This window comes from Triplophysa rosa, unplaced genomic scaffold (genome assembly GCF_024868665.1).
Source record: "Triplophysa rosa unplaced genomic scaffold, Trosa_1v2 scaffold86_ERROPOS1239135, whole genome shotgun sequence".
NCBI lineage: Eukaryota > Metazoa > Chordata > Actinopteri > Cypriniformes > Nemacheilidae > Triplophysa > Triplophysa rosa.
Window position 1 is genome coordinate 157,732 of NW_026634882.1, and position 23,381 is coordinate 181,112.

General features: G+C 39.9%; 2 protein-coding genes across 3 annotated transcripts; both read right to left on the reverse strand.

Moving 5' to 3' along the window:
• Window positions 1-332: 332 nt before the first annotated feature.
• Window positions 333-1,389, reverse strand: LOC130551282 (oocyte zinc finger protein XlCOF15-like). The gene is made up of 2 exons (XM_057328843.1): window positions 1,282-1,389; window positions 333-1,003 (listed from the first exon to the last, which is right to left on the reverse strand). The coding sequence occupies exons 1-2, from the start codon at window positions 1,346-1,348 to the stop codon at window positions 333-335; spliced, it is 738 nt and encodes a 245-aa protein (XP_057184826.1). The 5' UTR covers window positions 1,349-1,389.
• Window positions 1,390-15,492: 14,103 nt separating this feature from the next.
• Window positions 15,493-19,393, reverse strand: LOC130551283 (cadherin-2-like). 2 transcript variants are annotated; one of them, XM_057328844.1, is made up of 2 exons: window positions 18,675-19,393; window positions 15,493-18,438 (listed from the first exon to the last, which is right to left on the reverse strand). In XM_057328844.1, exons 1-2 carry the CDS (start codon window positions 18,786-18,788, stop codon window positions 18,226-18,228), a joined length of 327 nt encoding a protein of 108 aa, XP_057184827.1. In that variant the 5' UTR covers window positions 18,789-19,393; the 3' UTR covers window positions 15,493-18,225. The 2 variants fall into 2 exon arrangements, 1 of the variants encoding a protein (XP_057184827.1); XR_008962573.1 differs by having other exon boundaries at window positions 18,325-18,438; window positions 18,670-18,783.
• Window positions 19,394-23,381: the final 3,988 nt, after the last annotated feature.

Here is a 23,381-nt window from a genome sequence, read left to right on the forward strand (position 1 = left end):
ACAAAACATTTCCCCTGAACAACTTTTGTCAACAGAAGCAGCGGGGCTAAGAGAGAAAAAATATCGGTAACACTTTATGTAGAATGCATTATAAAGGGTTATTAAAGGGAATGATGCATTATAATCGTTCATAAAATATGAAATGTTGTTGTAAAGAATAATAACCCAGTAAAAAATGCAAAGTGTTACAATGAATTGATGAGTCTTACAATTATTCATGAGACATGACAATGCATTACAAGTTGTAATTACTACATTAAAACCCCTTTTATGAAGCAATACATCCGTTGAAATATGGAAACACTGGCTTGAGGTGGTTTTCACAGGAGTATTTATTGGGAAGCATTGGTCCACGGCGGGACGCTCTGCAGCATGAATTTTTCCAGCGGTCTGTATTTATTATGGATGTATGACTTTAAATGTCTCTGTAAAGAAACGGATTGGCTGTAGCTCCTGTCACACTGAGCGCAGTGGTACGGCTTCAGGACGCTATGCACTACCTCGTGGGTCTTCAGATCGGCTGCCCCTTTGAAACTCTTTCCACACTGAGAACAGACGAACGGCCTCTCGCTGGAGTGACATCTCCTGTGGCTATACATGTAAAACCTCCGGCTGAAAGTCTTCCCACACTCTGGACACGCAAAAGGTTTTTCTCCCGTGTGAATGGTTATGTGTTCCGTCACGCTCTTTTTAGATCTGAAGCCCTTTCCGCAGTGCTGGCAGGTGAACGGCTTCACCTCCGAGTGAACGTTGGCGTGTAACTTTAAGCTGGTTTTATAGGCGAAGCTCTTTCCGCAGTGCTGGCAGGTGAACGGTTTCTCTCCGCTGTGCATTCTCATGTGATTGCTGAGGCTTCCTTTAGATGTCAAGGTCTTCCCACACTGACGGCAGCTGAAGCCCGAACACTTCTTGCCTCCAGTTCTTGGAGCTCTTTCACGTGAACGTGAAGATTCTTCTCCACGTGTGAAATCCTCTTCATTTCCTTCTTTTTCTTCCGTCAGATCTAAAATGAACACATCAATTGTCAAAAACACATACGAACAATAAAGGTGAACTACAAGTGACCGATTAACAGAACAAATTTAGATTTGGTTAAGCTCAGTTTGGTAGAATGCAGTGATCGACAAATGTTTCTTTATGTCACTGTTGTTTTACAGCAACTCATGTATATACTGTATGTATTTGATCAACTCATGAGTATTAGAGTCTTGATAGATTTTACGTGTTGTCTTTCTCAATTTTTAAGTTTCCCTCTCTGTTTAAAGGAGAATGGACACCAACCTCTTTGTTCCTCGGCGCTGTCATTGTCCGCTCTGCATGGTTCTTCATCACACGTGTTGTTGCTCATGTTTTACTTTCAATGATTGAAGTCCTCACAGCTCAACCCAGGGAACACGTCTTCTCACTGTGCTAAAACTGCCAGCATTTATTGATGGATGTGAATGTGGGAGGGGCTTCACTGAAGGCTTAAATGTTGATGTGGGAGTGGCTTTAATGGGCTCAGTGGCTATTGACTTGGTCGTTGTCGTGTCATAGCTGGGGGCAAAGCATTCCTTAACCCCTTAGTTTGTTAAATGAGCATAATTAAGTTGTTTTAAAAAACTCACTTTACAAAAAAAACATTACTGTGTGCATCTTGAGACAAAACAATTGCAGTGATATGTTTTAAGATATGTCAGTGCAAGTTGTTTTCAATCAAAACACCAGTAGTAAATATGATACACTGAATGTAAAAACGTGATTTATGACCTGTAATTTATGACCCCCTGCCAGGTGTACGGTTATGACCCCTTTGACCCTACATCCTGTGTACATTTATGACCTCTTTGACCCTACATCCTGTGTACATTTATGACCTCTTTGTTGTTAATAATAATTCCAGACCTCGTTGATTCACACTCCCCCAGGGTTTGCAGAAGAGATAAGGATTTGGTTTTCAGAGTGCTTGGTCTTTGAACATGTCTGTGAATGAAGCAATACAAGATGACTTAAAGAAATAAGAAGCACTGATGTAAAATAAAATACATAAATAGCGATTAAATGAAATAAGATAAAATGGTATTTTGAAGTCAGGTTTAATGTGTTCAAAAGAACTGGCCTGAGTTGAAGTGTGGTGCATGCAGTCAGTTGTTAAAATGTAAATGAAGTTCCATCTATGTTGGGGGATCCTCTGTCCCCCTTCCTACCCACACACCCCTCCACCCCCAAACCAAGACGGTGCTTTCACCCTGCTGTCATGATGTGCTGTGGGTGATTTGTAAATTAGAGAGAGATAAATGTAATGTTTTTGCGTGTGACGTTTCTTCCAAGAGCGTCTTGGTTTTGACTTTTATCTGCCAAATGTTCGAGACTGGGTCTGTCTTCTTATCAATGTGTCTCAAACAAAGTTCATGTTTGTGTGTTTTTATGACCTGGTAATTAATGTTTGTGGGTTTATGACCTGTTGCTGTGTCCCCACTGCCTAGTATCTACCCCCCACTCCACCTGGCAAAAGGTGTTTCCAGCCGGGCTGCCTGTCCCCCAAGACAGTGTGAAACCTGTCTGCTGGGGTTGTGTTTATCATTTAGAGAGATGAATTAAATGTTTATGTGTGTGATGTTTTCTTTTAACAGTGGGTTGGTTCCAGGTTATGACCTTTATCTGGCAAATGATGAAAGTGTTTGAGACTTTGGGGGTCTGTCTTCTTCTCAATGTGCCATAAACTAGCTTTTAATGAAAGGAAATGCCCCGAAATGTTCTTCCTGGTCATGGGAGAGTGGGTCTGAATGTGAGTTTTTGTTAGACTAAGCAAGGCAATGTGCTCTGACAAAGGTTCAGTGTCCAAGGGTTAAGTCAAAGATTCATTTAACAAGTATGTGTTTTTCATCCTGTCTGATTTTCTTTTGCCTGTGGAAGATGCCGGGAGTGTCTGCTAGGCATATAGTGCAAGTATACTACTGGTCCGCATTCTTAACAACGGTCGTCAATTAGCTTTTGATCAAAGCACATGCCCAACATGTTCTCTCTGCCTGTGCCATGAAGGCAATCCACATGTGTTAGCACCTCTAAACTGTCAGTTTAACACAACAATAGACTTTAGCAGTTAAGTCAAGGACTCGAACATTTCACAATGTTATGCGGTTCCATCCTGTCTGACTTTCTTCTGCCGGGGAAGATGCCAGTGTGCCTATCAACTATGGGGTGGAAGAAATTCTATAATTTAGGCAGATACTCTTTTGATCCTCACGTTAAAAACCAAACATGCCAAAATCTGGTTTAGGGTTAAACGCTTAAACCTGAAATTTGGAAAACTTGTAAATATCTTCATCTCCAATTTGTTTTATTTAATAAATGTTTAGTTTGAGATGATATTTCAAGATCTAAAAGAAGGATAGTGCTATCCCCTAGTTTAGTTCTAACCCTAGGTTAAAATACAATTGTTTAGCCTTCTTTTCAAAATTCAAGATTGATAACCTTATTCTTTAAAAAAATAAAAAATATAAAAGTCAAATAACTTCTTCGCATCCTGTTGAGTACAGACTGTGTCACAATGTTTTTTTTTATGTAGCTTCTGTTAAATGTTGTTAAAATTAAAATAATGACATCTGACGTATCAATATGGTAAACATGCAATGCCCAAACGTGAGACATCATTGATGAGTTACTCAAAAGAGTAACAACTGTTTTAAATGTTCTACTAAGATTTACTTAAAAGTGAGAGCAGCACATGTGGTGTGTAAGGGCAGCAGGCCCGGCTCCAGATATGAGATGAAAGGTGGGCCAAGTGATTTTCCAGGTGGGCAGAGGGGGGGTTATACAGTATATATTTTTTGCTCCAAACTATTTACTATAAACAAACTATTTACAAAAGAACTATTTAGCTTTTTGAATTATTCTTACGTCTAGTAATAAATATTGTATAACATTTTTATTTTTAAATTCTTATGTATATACATATATTTTTTACATTTTACAACTTAGTAACTTTAGATTTGATGAAAACATAAAAGATCTATTCATTTTACTATAATATTCCCAGCATTATAACTTAAATTTTAGAGAATTCTGTCACAAACTCATCCATGTCCAGTTCATTTGTTATTGCTCTGTCATGAGATAACAGTTTTTTCCTCTCATGAAGCATAGTTCTCTCTAAATGATAAACACAACCCCAGCAGACAGGTTTCACACTGTCTTGGGGGACAGGCAGCCCGGCTGGAAACACCTTTTGCCAGGTGGAGTGGGGGGTAGATACTAGGCAGTGGGGACACAGCAACAGGTCATAAACCCACAAACATTAATTACCAGGTCATAAAAACACACAAACATGAACTTTGTTTGAGACACATTGATAAGAAGACAGACCCAGTCTCGAACATTTGGCAGATAAAAGTCAAAACCAAGACGCTCTTGGAAGAAACGTCACACGCAAAAACATTACATTTATCTCTCTCTAATTTACAAATCACCCACAGCACATCATGACAGCAGGGTGAAAGCACCGTCTTGGTTTGGGGGTGGAGGGGTGTGTGGGTAGGAAGGGGGACAGAGGATCCCCCAACATAGTTGGAACTTCATTTACATTTTAACAACTGACTGCATGCACCACACTTCAACTCAGGCCAGTTCTTTTGAACACATTAAACCTGACTTCAAAATACCATTTTATCTTATTTCATTTAATCGCTATTTATGTATTTTATTTTACATCAGTGCTTCTTATTTCTTTAAGTCATCTTGTATTGCTTCATTCACAGACATGTTCAAAGACCAAGCACTCTGAAAACCAAATCCTTATCTCTTCTGCAAACCCTGGGGGAGTGTGAATCAACGAGGTCTGGAATTATTATTAACAACAAAGAGGTCATAAATGTACACAGGATGTAGGGTCAAAGAGGTCATAAATGTACACAGGATGTAGGGTCAAAGGGGTCATAACCGTACACTGGCAGGGGGTCATAAATCACGTTTTTACATTCAGTGTATCATATTTACTACTGACACTCACATTTAGAGAAAAAATTATAACAATGCAACCAGAAGTGAAACCCGCTGAACAAACTAACTACAGCGCCCTTAAAGTGGCAGTCTGCAAGTTTTTTGGAGTAAAAATGAGCTAAAACCAATTATTGAGCAAGTGCATGAAAGAACGGTGTTTAAAACTGTGTCACTACCCTCGCTGGATTCACCGCTTGTAATAATGGTTTGTAATTTGCCCTGTCGAGTCGACTTTTCCGGAGATCCTTATATGGTGTCTTTCGTCTGTGCGTCTTTGCGTCACATTCGTACACAGAAGGAAGAGGATCCGGCTGCTAGCCCGCGCGTGTATGCTGCGAGTGACAGGCGATTTGTAGCGTGTACTCACAACTGTTGGGTAGGATTTCATACAACGTTTAGTATATTTATGGCGGCGTTTAGTACTTTTACTTTTAAACGCCAAGCAGTGTTGACATCTGGGGATTCATCATTTGTGAAAAACAAGAAAGAACGAACTGAAGACGGTTTACAAAGAAACAGGGAATGTGATCGGACTCGTGCGAAAACAAGAGTTAATATCGGCAAGGCATTTCAAAGGTGGCGGGAACTCCGTGATCTGAACGGATGCAGACATCGCTTTATTTCTTCTGAACAGGTAAGTTAAGACATTTCAATAGATAACACAAAAAGCGTAGCGCACTTGTTGTGTTAACACAGACGGGTACACTTTCATCGGTTGTTCTTTCTCTCTTTATGTTCTTTATGATAAATGTAATTTAAGACCTATTCGCCCGGGATTAGTATTATCTAGGGACCTCGTGTGATTCAGGAATGACCTCCCCACATCTGTATTTCATTAGCACGGACAAGTGAAGCCTGTGATTTCACTCAAATTTACGGACTTATATCCCGGATATGATGGCAAGGCTTTGCATGTAGTATATATAGTTGTATGGTGTATAATGATTTATGACCGTGCCTGTCAGCATTTGAGACCCGCGTTTGGGGATCTTCTGTCCGGTTTGCGTTACGGGAGTTTCCATGAGAAATAACAAAATGACGAAATAAAATCAAAACACTTCAACACAGCCTCCATTTGCGCTATTTGTGTCTGTTTATGTTCTTATTTGTTTCGTGTTATATCATCTGCCATGTTATCTGTGTTTATTATGCGCTACTGATGTACAGTGAAGATTCTCACCGCTGCACTGTCACGGGCCACGACTCAAAACATCAGACTCATCCGCGCAGTTGAGCAGCGCCGAATCACAACTCACGTAAAGAAATATCTCCGCACATCACCTGCAGTAGCAATTACAAACTGAGATGGCGACAAAGAGGCCAATCCTACGGACTGCCGCTTTAAGGAGAAAATGCAATTATTTTATACCGTAGATCAAGATGAGCTGTCTAAAATTATTAGATCATCTAAATCAACAACATGCATACTAGACCCTATACCTACAAATCTACTGAAAGAGATGCTCCCAGAAATTATAGATCCTCTTCTTGGTATTATTAACTCATCTCTGACATTAGGACATGTGCCTAAAGCATATAAGGTGGCTGTTATAAGGCCCCTTGTCAAAAAAACCCAACTCGACCCTAGAGAACTAAGGAACTACAGGCCTATATCGAATCTACCTTTCATATCTAAAGTTCTGGAAAAAGTAGTTTCAACTCAATTATGCTCTTCTCCATAGTGCTAAATGATGTCGCCCATCCTTTCCAGCTTTTTCTCTGCTGTGCCCACTTGTTGTTCCAGGATTTTTGTCAGGTTGTTATTGACTATTTCCCACTCTCTCTTTTCAACAGCTTTGGGCCACCTCACACCTCGCTTTGTGTCCTTTGATCTTTTCCTCCTTAGGAGGTCTCTGCGGTTGGGTGGGTTCCTCCACCGGCATTTCTGTGCTTGTATTGTCCTCTTCAGTGACAGGGGTACTGATGCTCTGCGAACTTTGGTTTTTATCCCATCGCTGTGCTTCAATCGACTGACTTGACTGGTTGCTTCGTAAGAAGTACTCGTCAATGCGAGGCCCTTGTCTCTGCTCTCTCAAGCACCCTCTCTTTCCTTGGTGGATCCTCAACCCCCTGAATGATGTTATTTTCACCCAGCCACAGGTGCACACTTGAAGTGAGTGTCCTGCTGCTGCTGTGGTTGTTTCATGTACCGTGTTCTTGCTCATAGTCATATCCATAGACATAATAAAGAGAACACTTTTCTATATGGTAAACACAAAAAAATAATAACATAAGAGAGTCAAAACATTCATTTGTGGTCACATGTAAACTGTACAAAATATTTGTTACAGGCATATATATTTTTGACATATAACAGAGCATATATCATACACTCACCTAAAGGATTATTAGGAACACCTGTTCAATTTCTCATTAATGCAATTATCTAATCAACCAATCACATGGCAGTTGCTTCAATGATTTAGGGGTGTGGTCCTGGTCAAGACAATCTCCTGAACTCCAAACTGAATGTCAGAATGGGAAAGAAAGGTGATTTAAGCAATTTTGAGCGTGGCATGGTTGTTGGTGCCAGACGGGCCGGTCTGAGTATTTCACAATCTGCTCAGTTACTGGGATTTTCACGCACAACCATTTCTAGGGTTTACAAAGAATGGTGTGAAAAGGGAAAAACATCCAGTATGCGGCAGTCCTGTGGGCGAAAATGCCTTGTTGATGCTAGAGGTCAGAGGAGAATGGGCCGACTGATTCAAGCTGATAGAAGAGCAACTTTGACTGAAATAACCACTCGTTACAACCGAGGTATGCAGCAAAGCATTTGTGAAGCCACAACACGCACAACCTTGAGGCAGATGGGCTACAACAGCAGAAGACCCCACCGGGTACCACTCATCTCCACTACAAATAGGAAAAAGAGGCTACAATTTGCACGAGCTCACCAAAATTGGACAGTTGAAGACTGGAAAAATGTTGCCTGGTCTGATGAGTCTCGATTTCTGTTGAGACATTCAAATGGTAGAGTCAGAATTTGGCGTAAACAGAATGAGAACATGGATCCATCATGCCTTGTTACCACTGTGCAGGCTGGTGGTGGTGGTGTAATGGTGTGGGGGATGTTTTCTTGGCACACTTTAGGCCCCTTAGTGCCAATTGGGCATCGTTTAAATGCCACGGCCTACCTGAGCATTGTTTCTGACCATGTCCATCCCTTTATGACCACCATGTACCCATCCTCTAATGGCTACTTCCAGCAGGATAATGCACCATGTCACAAAGCTCGAATCATTTCAAATTGGTTTCTTGAACATGACAATGAGTTCACTGTACTAGAATGGCCCCCACAGTCACCAGATCTCAACCCGATAGAACATCTTTGGGATGTGGTGGAACGGGAGCTTCGTGCCCTGGATGTGCATCCCACAAATCTCCATCAACTGCAAGATGCTATCCTATCAATATGGGCCAACATTTCTAAAGAATGCTTTCAGCACCTTGTTGAATCAATGCCACGTAGAATTAAGGCAGTTCTGAAGGCGAAAGGGGGTCAAACACCGTATTAGTATGGTGTTCCTAATAATCCTTTAGGTGAGTGTATATTCACTTTAGCCAGCAATGTATAATGCCAGCCATATGCGCACCCTGGACCTGTTCGTAAACAGCAACTATGTGGTTACTGTCAACACATGCAGACTGGCTTGCTAGAAATAACATTTGAAGAACAGATGAGAATAATGTTGAGCGTGTGGTTACTTATGTAATTTTCTCAACTCAACTCAACTCAACTTTATTTATATAGCGCTTTTACAATTTTCATTGTTACAAAGCAGCTGTACATGAGACACATTGACTACAAGCAAAACAATCAAAGTTGTACCTGCAAAAACAAGAAAAGGTTGAAAACACAGAAGACAGACACACCCACACACAAAACACTCCACACACACAACACGCACCAACACACACACCCACACACAAAACACTCCACACACACAACACGCACCAACACACACAGACACAGAGACACACACACACACGGATGCGCACGCACACACACACACACACAACACACACACACACGTACGTACACAGACAAGTACGCACACACACACACGCTCAGTGAGAGCACACATTTAGGATAAAGGAGAGAGAAGCACAGGTCAAATATAACAGATAATAAATTCCTATATGCAATATTAATTAAGTAAAACTTTAAGATTCTAAAGCAGCCCCCCCGGTCAGGCAGATAGTGCAAAAACAGTATGCAAACGGTGGCGAGGAACCCAAAACTCTAATCGAGAAAAAAAACCTCAGGAGAACCCAGGCCCAACCAGGGGATTCCAGTTCCCCTCTGGCAAAAGCTGCTGCCTCTGCACAAGCTCCAGAGAACTTGCACAACAAGGCTAAATAAAATAAATAAACTTAATAATAAAATAAATTATAGTTTAAGATTATCATTAATAATCTAATAGCATTTGAAGTTTTGTGGTGAAGACATGTCAAGAGACCGCGTCCTTCTTTATCCAGCTCTATCATCTCAGCTCTTGTCAGGTCCCCACTTCCCATTCTCCGCTCTACCATCAGGTCAGGCCATGAACTGCATCCTGCTCGCTGTGGTAACCTTGGAACAATGAGACAAGACTGGCTGAGAGTAGAGTACTGTTCTGTACTCTTTGATGCAACAAGTACATCAGTTGTGTTTTTGGTTCCGGTTGATCTAACTAATGCAGCCTAAACCCTCTGAAGATTTATATTATGGAAGAGTAGTGTATGCAAGATTAAAAAGATGCGTCTTTAGTCTAGATTTAAACTGACAGAGTGTGTCTGCCTCCCGGACAGTGCAGGGAAGACTATTCCAAAGTTTAGGCGCTAGATAGGAAAAGGATCTACCACCTGCACTTGATTTTGAAATTCTAGGTATTACCAACTGACAGGACGCCTGAGAGCGTAATGCACGTGAAGGACTGTAATACAAAAGGAGTTCATTCAAGTACTGAGGAGCTAAACCATGTAAGGCTTTATAGGTAATAAGCAAGATTTTAAAGTTAACGCGATGCTTTATAGGTAACCAGTGCAAGGTTGACAGAACCGGGCTAATATGTTCATACTTTTTTGTACGTGTAAGAACTCGAGCTGCCGCGTTTTGGACCAATTGGAGTTTTTGTAATAAGCCTGCAGGGCAACCACCTAACAGTGCATTACAGTAGTCTAGTCTTGATGTCATGAATGCATGAATTAACTTCTCTGCATCTGACATTGACAGCATATGACGTAGTTTAGATATATTCTTAAGATGGAAAAACGCAATTTTACAGGTGTTGGCGACGTGGCTCTCAAATGACAGATTACTATCGAATAGAACGCCAAGATTCTTTGCTGACGACGAGGGTTTTATGGAACATCCGTCAATAGTTAAACAGTATTCTTGGTTGTTACTTATAGCAGTTTTCGGTCCAATAAGTAACACTTCCGTTTTGTCCGAGTTCAGTAATAAAAAGTTGTTACTCATCCAGTTTTTTATATCGACTATGCATTCCATTATTCGATGGAACTGCTGTGTTTCATGAGGCTTCGAGGAAATATAAAGTTGAGTATCATCAGCATAACAGTGAAAGCTAACTCCGTGTCGCTTTATTATATCTCCTAGAGGTAGCATGTATAATGCGAAGAGCAGAGGCCCTAAGACTGAGCCCTGTGGTACACCGTACTGGACTTGCGATTTGCGTGACACCTCATTGTTTATTGCTACAAATTGAAAACGGTCGGATAAATAAGATTTAAACCATTTCAAAGCTATTCCCTTAATGCCGACATAATTTTCGAGTCTATGTAGGAGTGTGCTGTGGTCAATGGTATCGAATGCAGCACTAAGGTCTAGCAGCACCAATAACGAGATACAACCTCGGTCAGACGCCAATAGCAGATCATTTGTAACTCTGATCAAAGCAGTCTCTGTACTGTGACATGCTCTAAATCCAGACTGGAATTCTTCATTGATGTCATTCCTTTGGAGGAAGGAGCATAATTGAGTTGAAACTACTTTTTCCAGAACTTTAGATATGAAAGGTAGATTCGATATAGGCCTGTAGTTCCTTAGTTCTCTAGGGTCGAGTTGGGGTTTTTTGACAAGGGGCCTTATAACAGCCACCTTATATGCTTTAGGCACATGTCCTAATGTCAGAGATGAGTTAATAATACCAAGAAGAGGATCTATAATTTCTGGGAGCATCTCTTTCAGTAGATTTGTAGGTATAGGGTCTAGTATGCATGTTGTTGATTTAGATGATCTAATAATTTTAGACAGCTCATCTTGATCTACGGTATAAAATAATTGCATTTTCTCCTTAAGGGCGCTGTAGTTAGTTTGTTCAGCGGGTTTCACTTCTGATTGCATTGTTATAATTTTTTCTCTAATATCTTGGATTTTATATGTGAAGTAGTTCATAAATTCATCACTGCTATGCTGATATACAGGATCAGAAGTCACTGACGATTTATTTTTTGTTAATTTAGCCACCGTGTTAAATAAAAACCTAGGGTTGTGCTGGTTTTCTTCTATTAGTGATGAAAAATAGGCGGATCTAGAAGTTATTAGGGCTTTCCTGTATTTTCGAATACTATCCTTCCATGCTGTACNTGGACATTTCATTTTAAATCTCTTCCTTACAGCGGAGTTGATAGAACAAACCACTCCATTTCGTCTCCCCTCCTTCAGCCATGCCCTTATCTATCAGTGTTCTCACCCCACAAAGACGTAATATGTGTGGGTGTAAGAGGCTTATTTAATGCTATTGATGATAAAGCGGAAGGAAATCAATGGCCTGCAGAATACAAAAATTTCCCCGGCTAAGGTACAAAACAGCAACGATAATGTATTGTATGCAGTGTGAGGCTAATGCGGAAAACATGTTTAAACATGCGTGCCTAGAGAGTCAGAGCGCAAACTACTTAACTGAGTTCTCTTTCACGTCTTCTTACTCTGAAATGGACAAATAAACACAAAATTATATCAAAATTCCCGTATGACCACAGGTCCATGTAAAAGTAGTCTGTTTTATGAACGTTAATAAATGGATGCGTCACATTATATAAGATCTGTATATCTGTACTGTATAGAGCGCTCTGAAATACCTCCAATTTAGTTTTCTTAAAGTTGCGCTCCATTTTTCGGGCCGCTTTCTTTAGAGCCTGAGTGTGTTCATTATACCACGGTGTGGGGCTGCCATTTTTAATCTTCTTTAAACGTAGTGGAGCAACTTTGTCTAGCGTTTAGTGAACTTTATTCACTTTAGATGAAATCACTTTATGACAATTTTACCACCATATCCTCACATTTGAGTATAGAGCAAACTTTCCAAACACTAACACACAAGAATTGATGTTAAGAAACAAGAGTCAACAGCCCAAGAATAAAAGTTTGTGTTTACATAATATATGTCTGTGTACCAGGCATGTACTGGCCATCGGGACTACCGGGAGATCCCCGGTGGGCCATGAGGTGTGTGTTTTTTTAAGCTTAATTATATGCGTAACTCGTAAGTATATTGTTCTATTAGTCCAATTCCGGGCTTTTGTCTCACTGCCGATGAAGCTCATGCGAGCACTAGCTGTCTGCGAAACTGACACACGTGACCAACATTGGCCAATCAGAATGAAGAAACAGACCTGCTGGCTACAGAGCGGCGGATACGTCACTGCAGCGTTTACTTTTGTGATGACCTGCAATTTACAGGTAACATGTGAAAGCACAAAATGTCTAAACTTAAAGGAGGGGCCGAGAAGTTAAGAGAGAAAAAACGACAAGCACTCGAAGCAGAAGCCACCAAGTGTGTGAAAGTCAACGAATTATTTGCTTTAAGAGCAGCAAAAGACTCCGGTGAAGATGTCAGGTCGGGTCTGACTGTTGAGGTGAGACTGATATGCACGTGCATTGTTTTGTTTCAAAATTACAGCGATAATAAGCCATCACTGTGAAATATAACTGTTATTTAAAACAAAGCTCAATTCGTTTTTGTTTTTGGCGCGTATACGCCCGTGTTCACACTTAACTTCTTTTTTGACAAGAAAAAGTTGACAAAGGCACTTTTTTAGTAAACGCTGGCAGCGTTTGGTTACAAACAGCAGCTGAACGCCATGACTTCATCGGCAGCGTCTGTGCAGGAAGGCATCCCAGAGAAACAGATAGGCAGCGTAACGGAAGTCTATTTGAATTATAAACAGAGAGCGTCTTTGCAATAACTAATCACATATTTAAAAACTACAATACGAATTTCTCACTAGAAATGCAATCAGAAGTTGTTGAAAGTGAAAATAAAACTTACATCCATACAAAACTATGCTCCAACTGGCGTTTCGGCCGCCATTTTATTTTTTCGAAGTTGAGCCTACTCAGTGTTGCCAACACTTTTCAATGGAAAATCAAGTACACCTGGCTGCAGTACGGGGCGGTGCTACATATGGGGGAGGAGCTCCACGTGGAGCTCCACCCTCAACACATCCCATTGGTTAGCAGGCGGGGTTATTGTTAAATACGGCCTTCATGTGTCGCACTGCCCATAACTCTTCCCATTGTTCACAAGGAAATGACGTTGAACTGAGGTTAAAAACATTGTTGTTGGACTTAATGCGGTGCTGTTCAAACCTATTGTAATATAAACTCTGTATTTATTTATTAATATAAATAGTATGATTAAAAACTTAATACAATGAAAGTTACTTCAGGGGAAGCGTTTCATTCATTTGTAAGTTTGTAAGCAAGAGTCTTTCTACTACTTGTAGGTTGATTTTGATTCTGATTTTGGCTTGTCCTTTGCGAAAACTAACATACCTTTTAATAAGTGTAGTGACTGCTTAGGGTGTATTGATAATTGTTTTTATAACGATGGTTTTACTACACATATTATGTTTCTGTTGGCAGAAAACAAAAACTATGCAATAGTGAGTGAACTCAACCACTTAAAACTACACACCAGCAGTCACTTTCCTTGAACAGCTAAAATCCGTTTGTGTTCATGTTTATGCGTCCATACAGTCATCGCGTTTTAAATCATAAATGCTCAAACAAGGTCAATAAGTGATTAGTTCTTGGAAACACTGTTTGTACATGCCTCTCTCATTAACGCGTCACTGCGGTCTGAACTGAATGTGCTGCTTCTCCTGCCGCGCACTGAACAGAGTAGACACAGAGAGGTGGTGCTGCGCTGGGAAGGCTAAAACTCGCTCTCGCGGGGCAATAGAAGTAAAGCAGAATGTTTCGCTAAGTCGCCAAAGCTCATTCAGAAAGTAGCTAGATTTGTCGCTAGTCGCTTTTTGAAAAATAAGTCGCTAAAGGGGTCTGAAAAGTCGCTAAGTTGGCAACACTGCCTACTCGACCAATCACGTTCCTCACATGTTGTTATGGAAACGACAGGTCTCAATGTGAATTAAGCAATTTTGCTGTACAGTGGAGAAATGTGAAAATGTATCCACTACATGAGTCCAAGGTCAAAACATCAGAAGACAAACGTGAAGAGGAGGTTGAGATCAAATGTAAGGAAGTTCCTCATGTAATGAATGGCCACTGTGTTGCTACCAGATTCTCAAGAGGTTCAGTCTGATGCCAAATGCCTACCCCTCCTACGTCTTGCACACAGATTTCTGCTCACCTTGTCCATCACTCAGGTTGCCTGTGAACGTACATTTTCAACCCTCAAGTTCATTCAAACCAGACTCAGAAGCAAGCTCTCACAGGAGCATTTGGAAGGTTTTATGTTGATGGCAACAGAGAGGGACATCCTCTTCTCTCTTGATTCTGATGTGATAATTGACAAAGTTGCAGAGAAAAGTGACTTGTTTTCTAAGCTTCTTCTGTAGGCCCTGGTAGTAATGTAATGAACCTCTTGAAGAAACATTGAAAACTGTATATAGTTACAGCAAAAATTGTGTAACCTAAGCATTCATTATTCCCATCATAATAATAAACAGTACATACATTAAAGTCTTTAGTTATTTACAATAAAGGCTGATAAAAAATCATTTGCATTTCTTATTCATTATTCAGACACGTGTGTGTGTGTGTGTGTGTGTGTGTGTGTGTGTGCGTGTGCGCGCATGCGTAATGGGCCGGTCCAGATGACGTCCAGGGCCGAATGTTTGTCCCAGTACAGCCCTGCTGTGTACTGTTCATATTAGTTTTGTATTTATAAAACCATACACATTTACATTTATTCAATATTAACAAAAACAATCCTTACAAATATTTTCTGAATAATAAAGTGGCATAAGATATAACAAGTTGTCTTTACTTACTCGTTGAGTGTAGAAAGCCTCCCGCTTTGTGTTGAAACGAAATCGGTGGTCACATTAGACTTTCAGTACACCCTAAAAACATGGGCACTTATTCTATTTTAACACATTGTGTGTGAAATAAATGAAGGACACACATTATGTATTAATAATGAACTCATCCTTTTTAAGAGCGTGTCTTCGGAGAGCCCTGCGTGCATGGGTAGCAACCATAGCAACAAGAAAAACCGTTGATGAAGAAAACGTTGGGTGTTTTTTATTTACACATCATGGATTCTGACTTATTTGCAGTTTTATTTTTGTTTTCATGGTTTTAAAGCTGTATTTGTAAAAAATGTGGATTGTGTGATTCCTGAAAAGGTGAGTCTGAAGCATATCCATCTACTGTTGGTCAGAGTTCACCAAACTTGAACTTCGGAACGCAGTGAAATGCAAAACTTTACACGATCTTGCGTTTCCGGTCGGCCGCATTTGTATGTGTATGAATGGAAGTCAGTAGAACAAAAAGTATATTGTGACCGGCGCTACATAACACTGCAGCGCTGAGCCCCTTGAGTCAGTTCAGTAAAGAGTGTTGTGATTGGTGGATTAAAAGATATTTGTGAATCATCACAACCTGGCACGAAGGTCTCAAAAATACCACAAAGCAATTCACACATTTGACAATCCACGAATACCTGTAACAATATTCGCAAATGTTTGACAGAAGTTAATTCAAGATCTTGGAAACTTTTTGAACTTATTGAAATGAGATATGTGTGAGCATTTGGCCAAATAGTTACATTTACATTTAGCAGACAAACATTTATTCCAATTACTTTTCACAGTTTTGCACTGTTGCCAAGCAGCTTTGAAAATACATTATAGCATAGAGAGTAGAGACATAGAGAAAAACTCATCCTCTAATGGCAATTACATAACTGCATCCATCTCAAAAAGAATTTCTCTAGGCACTTTCATCCCAGTCCAGGGGCCTCATTTATAAAACTGTCCTACATTTGTCAACGTCCAAATCCTATACAAACCTGCAGCACTCAGAGAAGCAAAAGTGCGTACGTCTGCTCAGACCCTGACGTGGCGCTAAGCACTTTTCCACGTCAAAGAGCGTTTTTATAAATATGGATTTTTGCGTTTTATAAATGAGGCCCTAGATGAACAGTGGAAAACATTGTATACCAAGATACGAACAGTACACGCTCATTATTTAATTACAAAATGACATTTTAGATTTTATTGCCAGAAAATAATGTTAATCCTTATGTAGTTTAAATTGCATTACATACGCTCATCTACAAAGCCTGTCAAATCGTTTCCAATCCCAAATGCTGCATCTGCATTTTCTTCCCAAAACCACTACATCAAGACAAGCTTTTGAAAGTGTATATACTGTATACAAAGAGTTTGGTTCCATTTTTGGTTTTCATTTTCAAAAATCATGTTTTTCTTGTGTTTTATTGTGTTAAAAATATTTGAAAAAGAGTTATCTCATTTTGGAACCAAACTCTTCATCTATAAAACTAGGGTATAATTACTGAAATGATTGATTATAAAAATACAGAAAGAACATGTAAACAGTTTACAGTACATCTTTGTATATTTTACGATCATTGAAGGGATACTTCACCTGTAGAGGAAATGTCGAGTTTTTATGCTTATGCAAACTAATGTAAGAATATGCATTTGCTTCTACTAACACAAGTGCGAGATTGTTAGGGATTTCTCTCTTTCATGTGGCAAAGCAGAGGCCTGCATTGAGGTCAGAGAACAATCAGTTTGTAGAATGAATAATGTCTTGTGTTATTAAGAATGGTGATGTGCATGGCCGTGGAGCTGTGGATTACATTGTAACATGAGTCAGCATGAGGTGATTAAAATGAGAGATGATTGTTCCACTCTCTGCAGACTGATGATTGTCGCTCTGTTTTGCAGAGCAATAAAATATTGGTCTCATCTCTCAGGAAAGTTTCCCCAACACACCCAAAAATGAAAATTCTGTCATCATTTAGTCACCCTCAGATTGTTCCAAACCTGTATAAACGTCTTTGTTTTGCTGAACACACAGGAAGATATTTGGAAGAATGTCAGATCTCGCCCACAATTTACTGCCATAGTAGGGAAAATAAATACCTTCCGATGGGAGTCAACGGGGGTTTAACAATCTTCCAGATAAACCCTTCTAGATTCCAGATAAAACCCTTTAATGCACATCTAGCTGTGGATTACCCCTTACATATTTAAGTTGTTTTTAAAAACATACTTTCTGAAAAAGCATCACTATGTAATGTAATGCAACGGTGTGCGTCTCGAGACAAAACAATCGCGCTGATATATTTCAACATATGTCAGTAAGTGGTTTTTGATCAAGACACCCGTAACACTTAAATGAGTCTGGGACTAGGCTTAAGCCCTGGCCGAAAAACCGCCCCTTAGAGAATTTTTATGTCATTTGTAATAGCTTTTTTACACATGAAGTGCTTTTGGAATTTTATGTAATGAAATGATTTCACACACAGCTAAGCATTGTAGAAAAAACAACAACTTTGCCATGAAGTTTTAAACTGCAAACCTGTTTACATGTTCTTTACATATTTTGGTATTTTTGTATAATGGATCGTCTGTTCTGCTAGTGGCCAGATTTTGAAGTTTGTAACAGATTTTCATTCTTCTTAATATTAGGTGAACACTCCCCTGACATTTTCTGTCCTGTAAAACTCAAGTGTAACTGAACACGTCCTGACCGTTGACAGTTCCCTGAAGCGTCCTCTAAGAGCAATCCTCAAGCATGTTTGCATTAAATATGACTTTAGGCGTTACTTGAAGTCTTGGGTTGTATATGTATAAACCCAAGAAGCTGTCGTCCATTCGTTGAATAGAGAAAAGCTATGTTGTTCTGGTCTAGGGTCCCAAACTCGGTCCTGAGGGCCAATGTGTCCTGCAGAGTTTAGTAGAAACGTGCACTGGTCCTCCAGCCCTGAGTTTGGGCACCACTGTTCTAGTTGGTCCTTGTTTTCATTCATCTGTGCCACCGTCGTACATGTCAGCGAGTTTTCTGAAGCGTGGACCCCAGTCATTGAGATAATCATAATCCTGGTCACCATCACTGCTGGAGGAGGAACTGATGGAGCTGAGCGATCCCGCCGTAGAGCCGTTGCCCTCGTAGTCAAACACTAAGAGTGAGTCGTATGGCGGAGCGCTAGGATCATTGTCAGCTGCTCTCCGACCCTGCCACCACAAAGAGTGTGTTAAACACTTCACTTTCTGCTCATCATCTGCTTACTTGTCAATAAATGCTTGTGTGTTCTGTTGCTTCGTGACTAACGGCAGAAATGCGTTTTAAATGGCCTACCAAAGGTTCTTGGGTCCAGTTAGCTGTAGTGACTTTATTAAAACAAACATCGTCTTTACTCGCGTACCCACAATCAATCGAATAATGTGTGTTTAATGCTATTCCACCTCACTGATGAAGTCTTCAATATCTCCAGGATGGGGTGCGGTTGATCGGACAGGATATTGGGGATGATGATGCAGCGGTCTCTCGTCCAGTCTGCGTACACCGGCGGACCCGATGCCATCGTTCTCTATGTCTGCCTGCTGCAGCTGACTCAGGTCATAATCCTGTTTACACACAACACAAATGTCGTCTACATCTAGTGCAGAACACAATGAAATATGACAAAGCAAAGTTCACAACGGAATCATATCACATCACCAGGGAATAAAGAGTGTGCACATACAGAGATGCATCCTATTCTCTCGACTTCAATGATGTCTCACTGGACGCTATGCTAGAAATGTCGATTCTGAGTTTATATCCAGTGTTGGGCAAGCTACTTGGAAAATGTAATGAGCTGAGCTAACAGTTACTCGACATGAAATGAAGCTTCACTACACTAAAGCCACCACCCTGGAGATGTAGCAAGCTAAGATACAGCAACATGGCAAACGTAGCTTACTACATCTAAACTATTTTTTTATTTCATTTTTAAAATGATCACTAAAACTGTCAGTCAAACAGAAATGAACTTTTCCTGTAAGGGGAGAATTTTGGAAGTGATTTCCAGAGGCATTTTTCCTTTTATCATAAGGGCATTTTTTATTACATAAACATTTACATTCTGTGCATTTGGCAGACGTGACTTATTAATACCTGTGTTCCTGGGAATGGAACCCACTACCTTTTGCACTGCTGACGCAATGCTCTAGCGCTGAGCCACAGGACCATTTCTGACGTGGACACATAGACCGTAAAACACGATCCACATCAACAAAAGCCATCTTTAAACTGCAGATGTTGCATCTGTAATGGCTTATTACAAAGACTGTTTAATGCTGCACAAATGTGCCATAACTGTTAATGCAACAATTGCATAATGTTTTAAGATATCATTTTAAGTGCATAAAGTACATTATAAAAATATAAATAATAAAAAGGACAAAAGGTTTAAGGCTGTTTTCTCTTTAAGGAGAAATGAGTCTGAGGAGCATGTGCAGTAGCGGCCTTTGCTATGTTTCACTCCACTCGCACTCGAAAAAGAGCCCCGCCCCTTCCATCACAATGCTGACACACCAGTGTTGGAGGGGCTTGAGGCAAAAGTTTCACCAAAATCATATAAAAAGACCCTCATAGTCTTTGAGCAACAGATAGCAGTGGTTCCTTACTGATTGAATCAAGTGGGTCAAATTCATCTAGTTCTAGTGTCTGAACGAATCGCTTGAATGGAGGACTAATTAACTGAAAAACACCCGGAGACACCGACTGTCGGTTGAAGTGTCATACTACTATTCTATTAAAACAATAATGCATGCATTATTTAAGGATCCAAAATTTACGAAATGTTATTAAGGAAAATAGTTCTGTATAAACAAATTGAATGGTGGGTAGACTCCTTTTATAAATACGCATTAAAAGTTAAATCTTAAATAAAATATTGAATTAAATTGAATATATTTATTTAATGATATGTCTTTCATCACAATTGAGTGTTGAGGGCCTCCGAATTGCAAAGGCCGCCCCTGAGCATATGACATATCATTAATATAAGAACCACAGCCGCTCATTACAGAGGACCAATGGCGTAGCCCGGCTGTGCCGGCGCCACCCACAGTATCTATACATATACTGTATATATATATATATATATATGTATGGGAATAAATGAAATGACTGGCATCTCACAGTGTTGCAAAAGATCTGCTTAACTTTCCATTTGGAAAGAACTGTCTCAATTTGTTTCTCAATTAGAAGGAAAGAAATGAGTGGTGTCACAATTATGAATATTCAAAAGGCAATAGAACCAGTTAGTGATTTTAAATATGATGGTGTTACTTTAGATTCTCAATTAAAATGTGATGGCTTTGTAAAACCATCAGAACAAACCTGATTTTCTTTTATACGATTAGACCGTATTTATCACTCAAAGCAGTTTATTATTAGTTATATGCAATTGTCTTATTGTGTGCTTGTTTGGAGTCAGGTCTCTCAATTGACTTTAAGCCTGTTAGATCTCTATATAAACAAACCTTAAACAACTTTGTTATTGTAATTGTATTTTTTTTACGAAAATACAGTTTGCTTACTTTTGACATAACTCTGTCTCTTATTGAAATGGTTTAAATAAGCTTGCTCCAGATATCGTATGCCAATTAATAATGAAACAGAGTAGTAGAGGGATCACTACAAGATGTGCGATTATAAAGAACTGCACAGTGCCTAAAAGAAAAACTAAGTTTGCTCATTCCACATTTTCAGTTATAGGGACACTGAAAATGCAAACAGAGATGAACATCTTTCTAAGAACTTTCCAAAAATGGGTCAAAGAAAAGCAGGTTTGTCTACATTGATTGTTGCGCACAGTCTCAGATTGGTGTATTTTACACTTTTATGTGCATTTTTTATTGTATTTCAAAAGCCTAACCAGGGATTGGGACTGCAAATTAGCCATTGGCTAGAAGTCTGCATGTAGAGCATCTGTAATGTTATTCTGCATTGTCCCTGTTAAATAACCAATTCAAAAAATAAATCTACGGGAGTATAAAGAACATGAAACATCACTAAAACACTAACATTAAGGTTATACATGAAGGAGGCTCGCTACATCGTGTATGTACGCAGTTGTTCATGTTAAACTTTGTGAGTGTGGCACACTTAAACGCAGCTCTTCTTCACTGATGAATCATTTAAACACCTCTGATTGGCCAGTATAAACTGTGATTGGTTGTAATGCTCACTGCTGTAGCAGATTAAAATGTGACACTGTATTTTCACTTTTTAGATCGCGACTCATTGTAAAATGTAACCGTTGTGCTCACTTAAAAAGATTAAGGGAAACTCTACTTCATTTGATTAGTCAAAGTCTGCTTTATTGTCAATTCTGCCACATGTACAGTACATACATATAGAGGATATCAGACCCATGGTGCATACAAATAACACTACACAGAATAAAAAAACATATATAAAAATATCCCTGTATATTACCAGCAGGGATATTGAAAAAAGCAAAAGAAGAGATGTAATGGCAGATAGAGTGAAAGCAGTGAAATATACAACAGTGCAGATGTGAGGTAGTGCAAAGAGCTTCTCAGTCGGTTTAAAGAGACAAAGAGAGCAGGCTTTGTTTAACCTGTCAGAAGAGGCCGTGGAAGAGGAGCAGACCGATGCTGAATGAGGTAGTGAGCAGTCCAATGCTGCATAAAGTGACTAGTGCGGGTCAGTGGATGTTGTGTGTGTGGGGGGGGTAATCAGTGGAAGGACCTACGGATGAGGTCAGAGTTCAGTGGTTCATGGGGCAAGAGAGGGGAGGGGGGCAGGGCTTCCTGACTGCCTGGTGGATGAAGCTCTCCTTTGGCCTGGCGACTCCATAGTCTCCTCCCTGATGGGTGGGTGCAGAGGATGCAGAGGGCTTTGCGGGTGAGACGGTTCCATAAATGTCCTGGAAGGGGGAGAGAGAGACACCAATGATCTTCTCAGCTGCTCTCACTGTGCATTGGAGGGTCTTACGGCAGGACCATACCACACAGTGAAGCAGCCAGTCAGAAGGCTTTCGATGGTGCCTTGTAGAAGGTGCACATGATGGGGGCTGGGGCTCTGGCTCTTCTCAGTTTGTGGAGGAAGTAGAGACGCTGCTGTGCTTTCTTGGCCAGTGCCGTGGTGTTGTTAGTTGATAGATTAAGTTTGTTGAGTAATTGCAATGTGATAAAACTCAAAGATTTATTAAGCGCTTCTTAAACTTTTACGTATTTGTTAATGTTGAGACTGCTTTTGTGCAGTTACGCAGTTCTGCCTGCAGGTGGAGTTGATTTGAATATAGCGATTAGAGTCGAATTAAGAATACTTGTCTCTGTCGTTGTTAAATTGCTTAAAATTCATTGTTCAACATATAACAATCTTAATGACAATGATTGCAAGCAACCATTGAATCAATGTTAACAATTGTTGATTTGTCAAAGTTAGTTGCAACATTTGCACACGCAATTAATGTTGGAATAGCACCATTATTGTGATTAGTGTTTGCTTTAGTTCAGCTCCTGACTCTTGTATTTTAATGTTAGGATTTCTTTGACCATCCATGTGTGTTAGAACACATTTGTTGTGGCAACGAAAGTTATGACCCATTGGGGTGAAGTAATGATGGTGGTTTCTAGTGGTGGTGAAAATGAAGCCTCATGAAGCTTTGAAGCATTTTAGCCAAGTGGTTCACAAAAGGGTTCATTTGCCCACAATACCATCTGGTGGCCAAAGAGTTTAAAACAGGCAGATACATTATAGACGTGCCTGATGTGGTCTGTGATACACTGTATTTTGTGCCAGTTAAGGCTTAGAAATAACGGTGAAGAAAAAATCTATTTCCACACAGACTAATCTCTTTATATGAATATAATGTGTATTTTCTGATGGTATATAATGATTGTTTAACATAACTGTGTAATAAATGTATTGGCTTGAAATGAATGGGGCTATCAGTATTTACAATTCTTTAGTCATAATAGGCAGAAGGGGCAATATTTTTAGTTTCTAAAAATGGAAAGTGTTTAACTGGGCAGAGGGCAGTGAATGTGCTTGTGTAACTTGGTTCATATAGCTGTCAAAATGTCGAACCGCTTGCTGAACCACTCAGGTGGAAGTGAGTCTTCACACACGCGCTTCACTGAAAGCTTCCAGGATT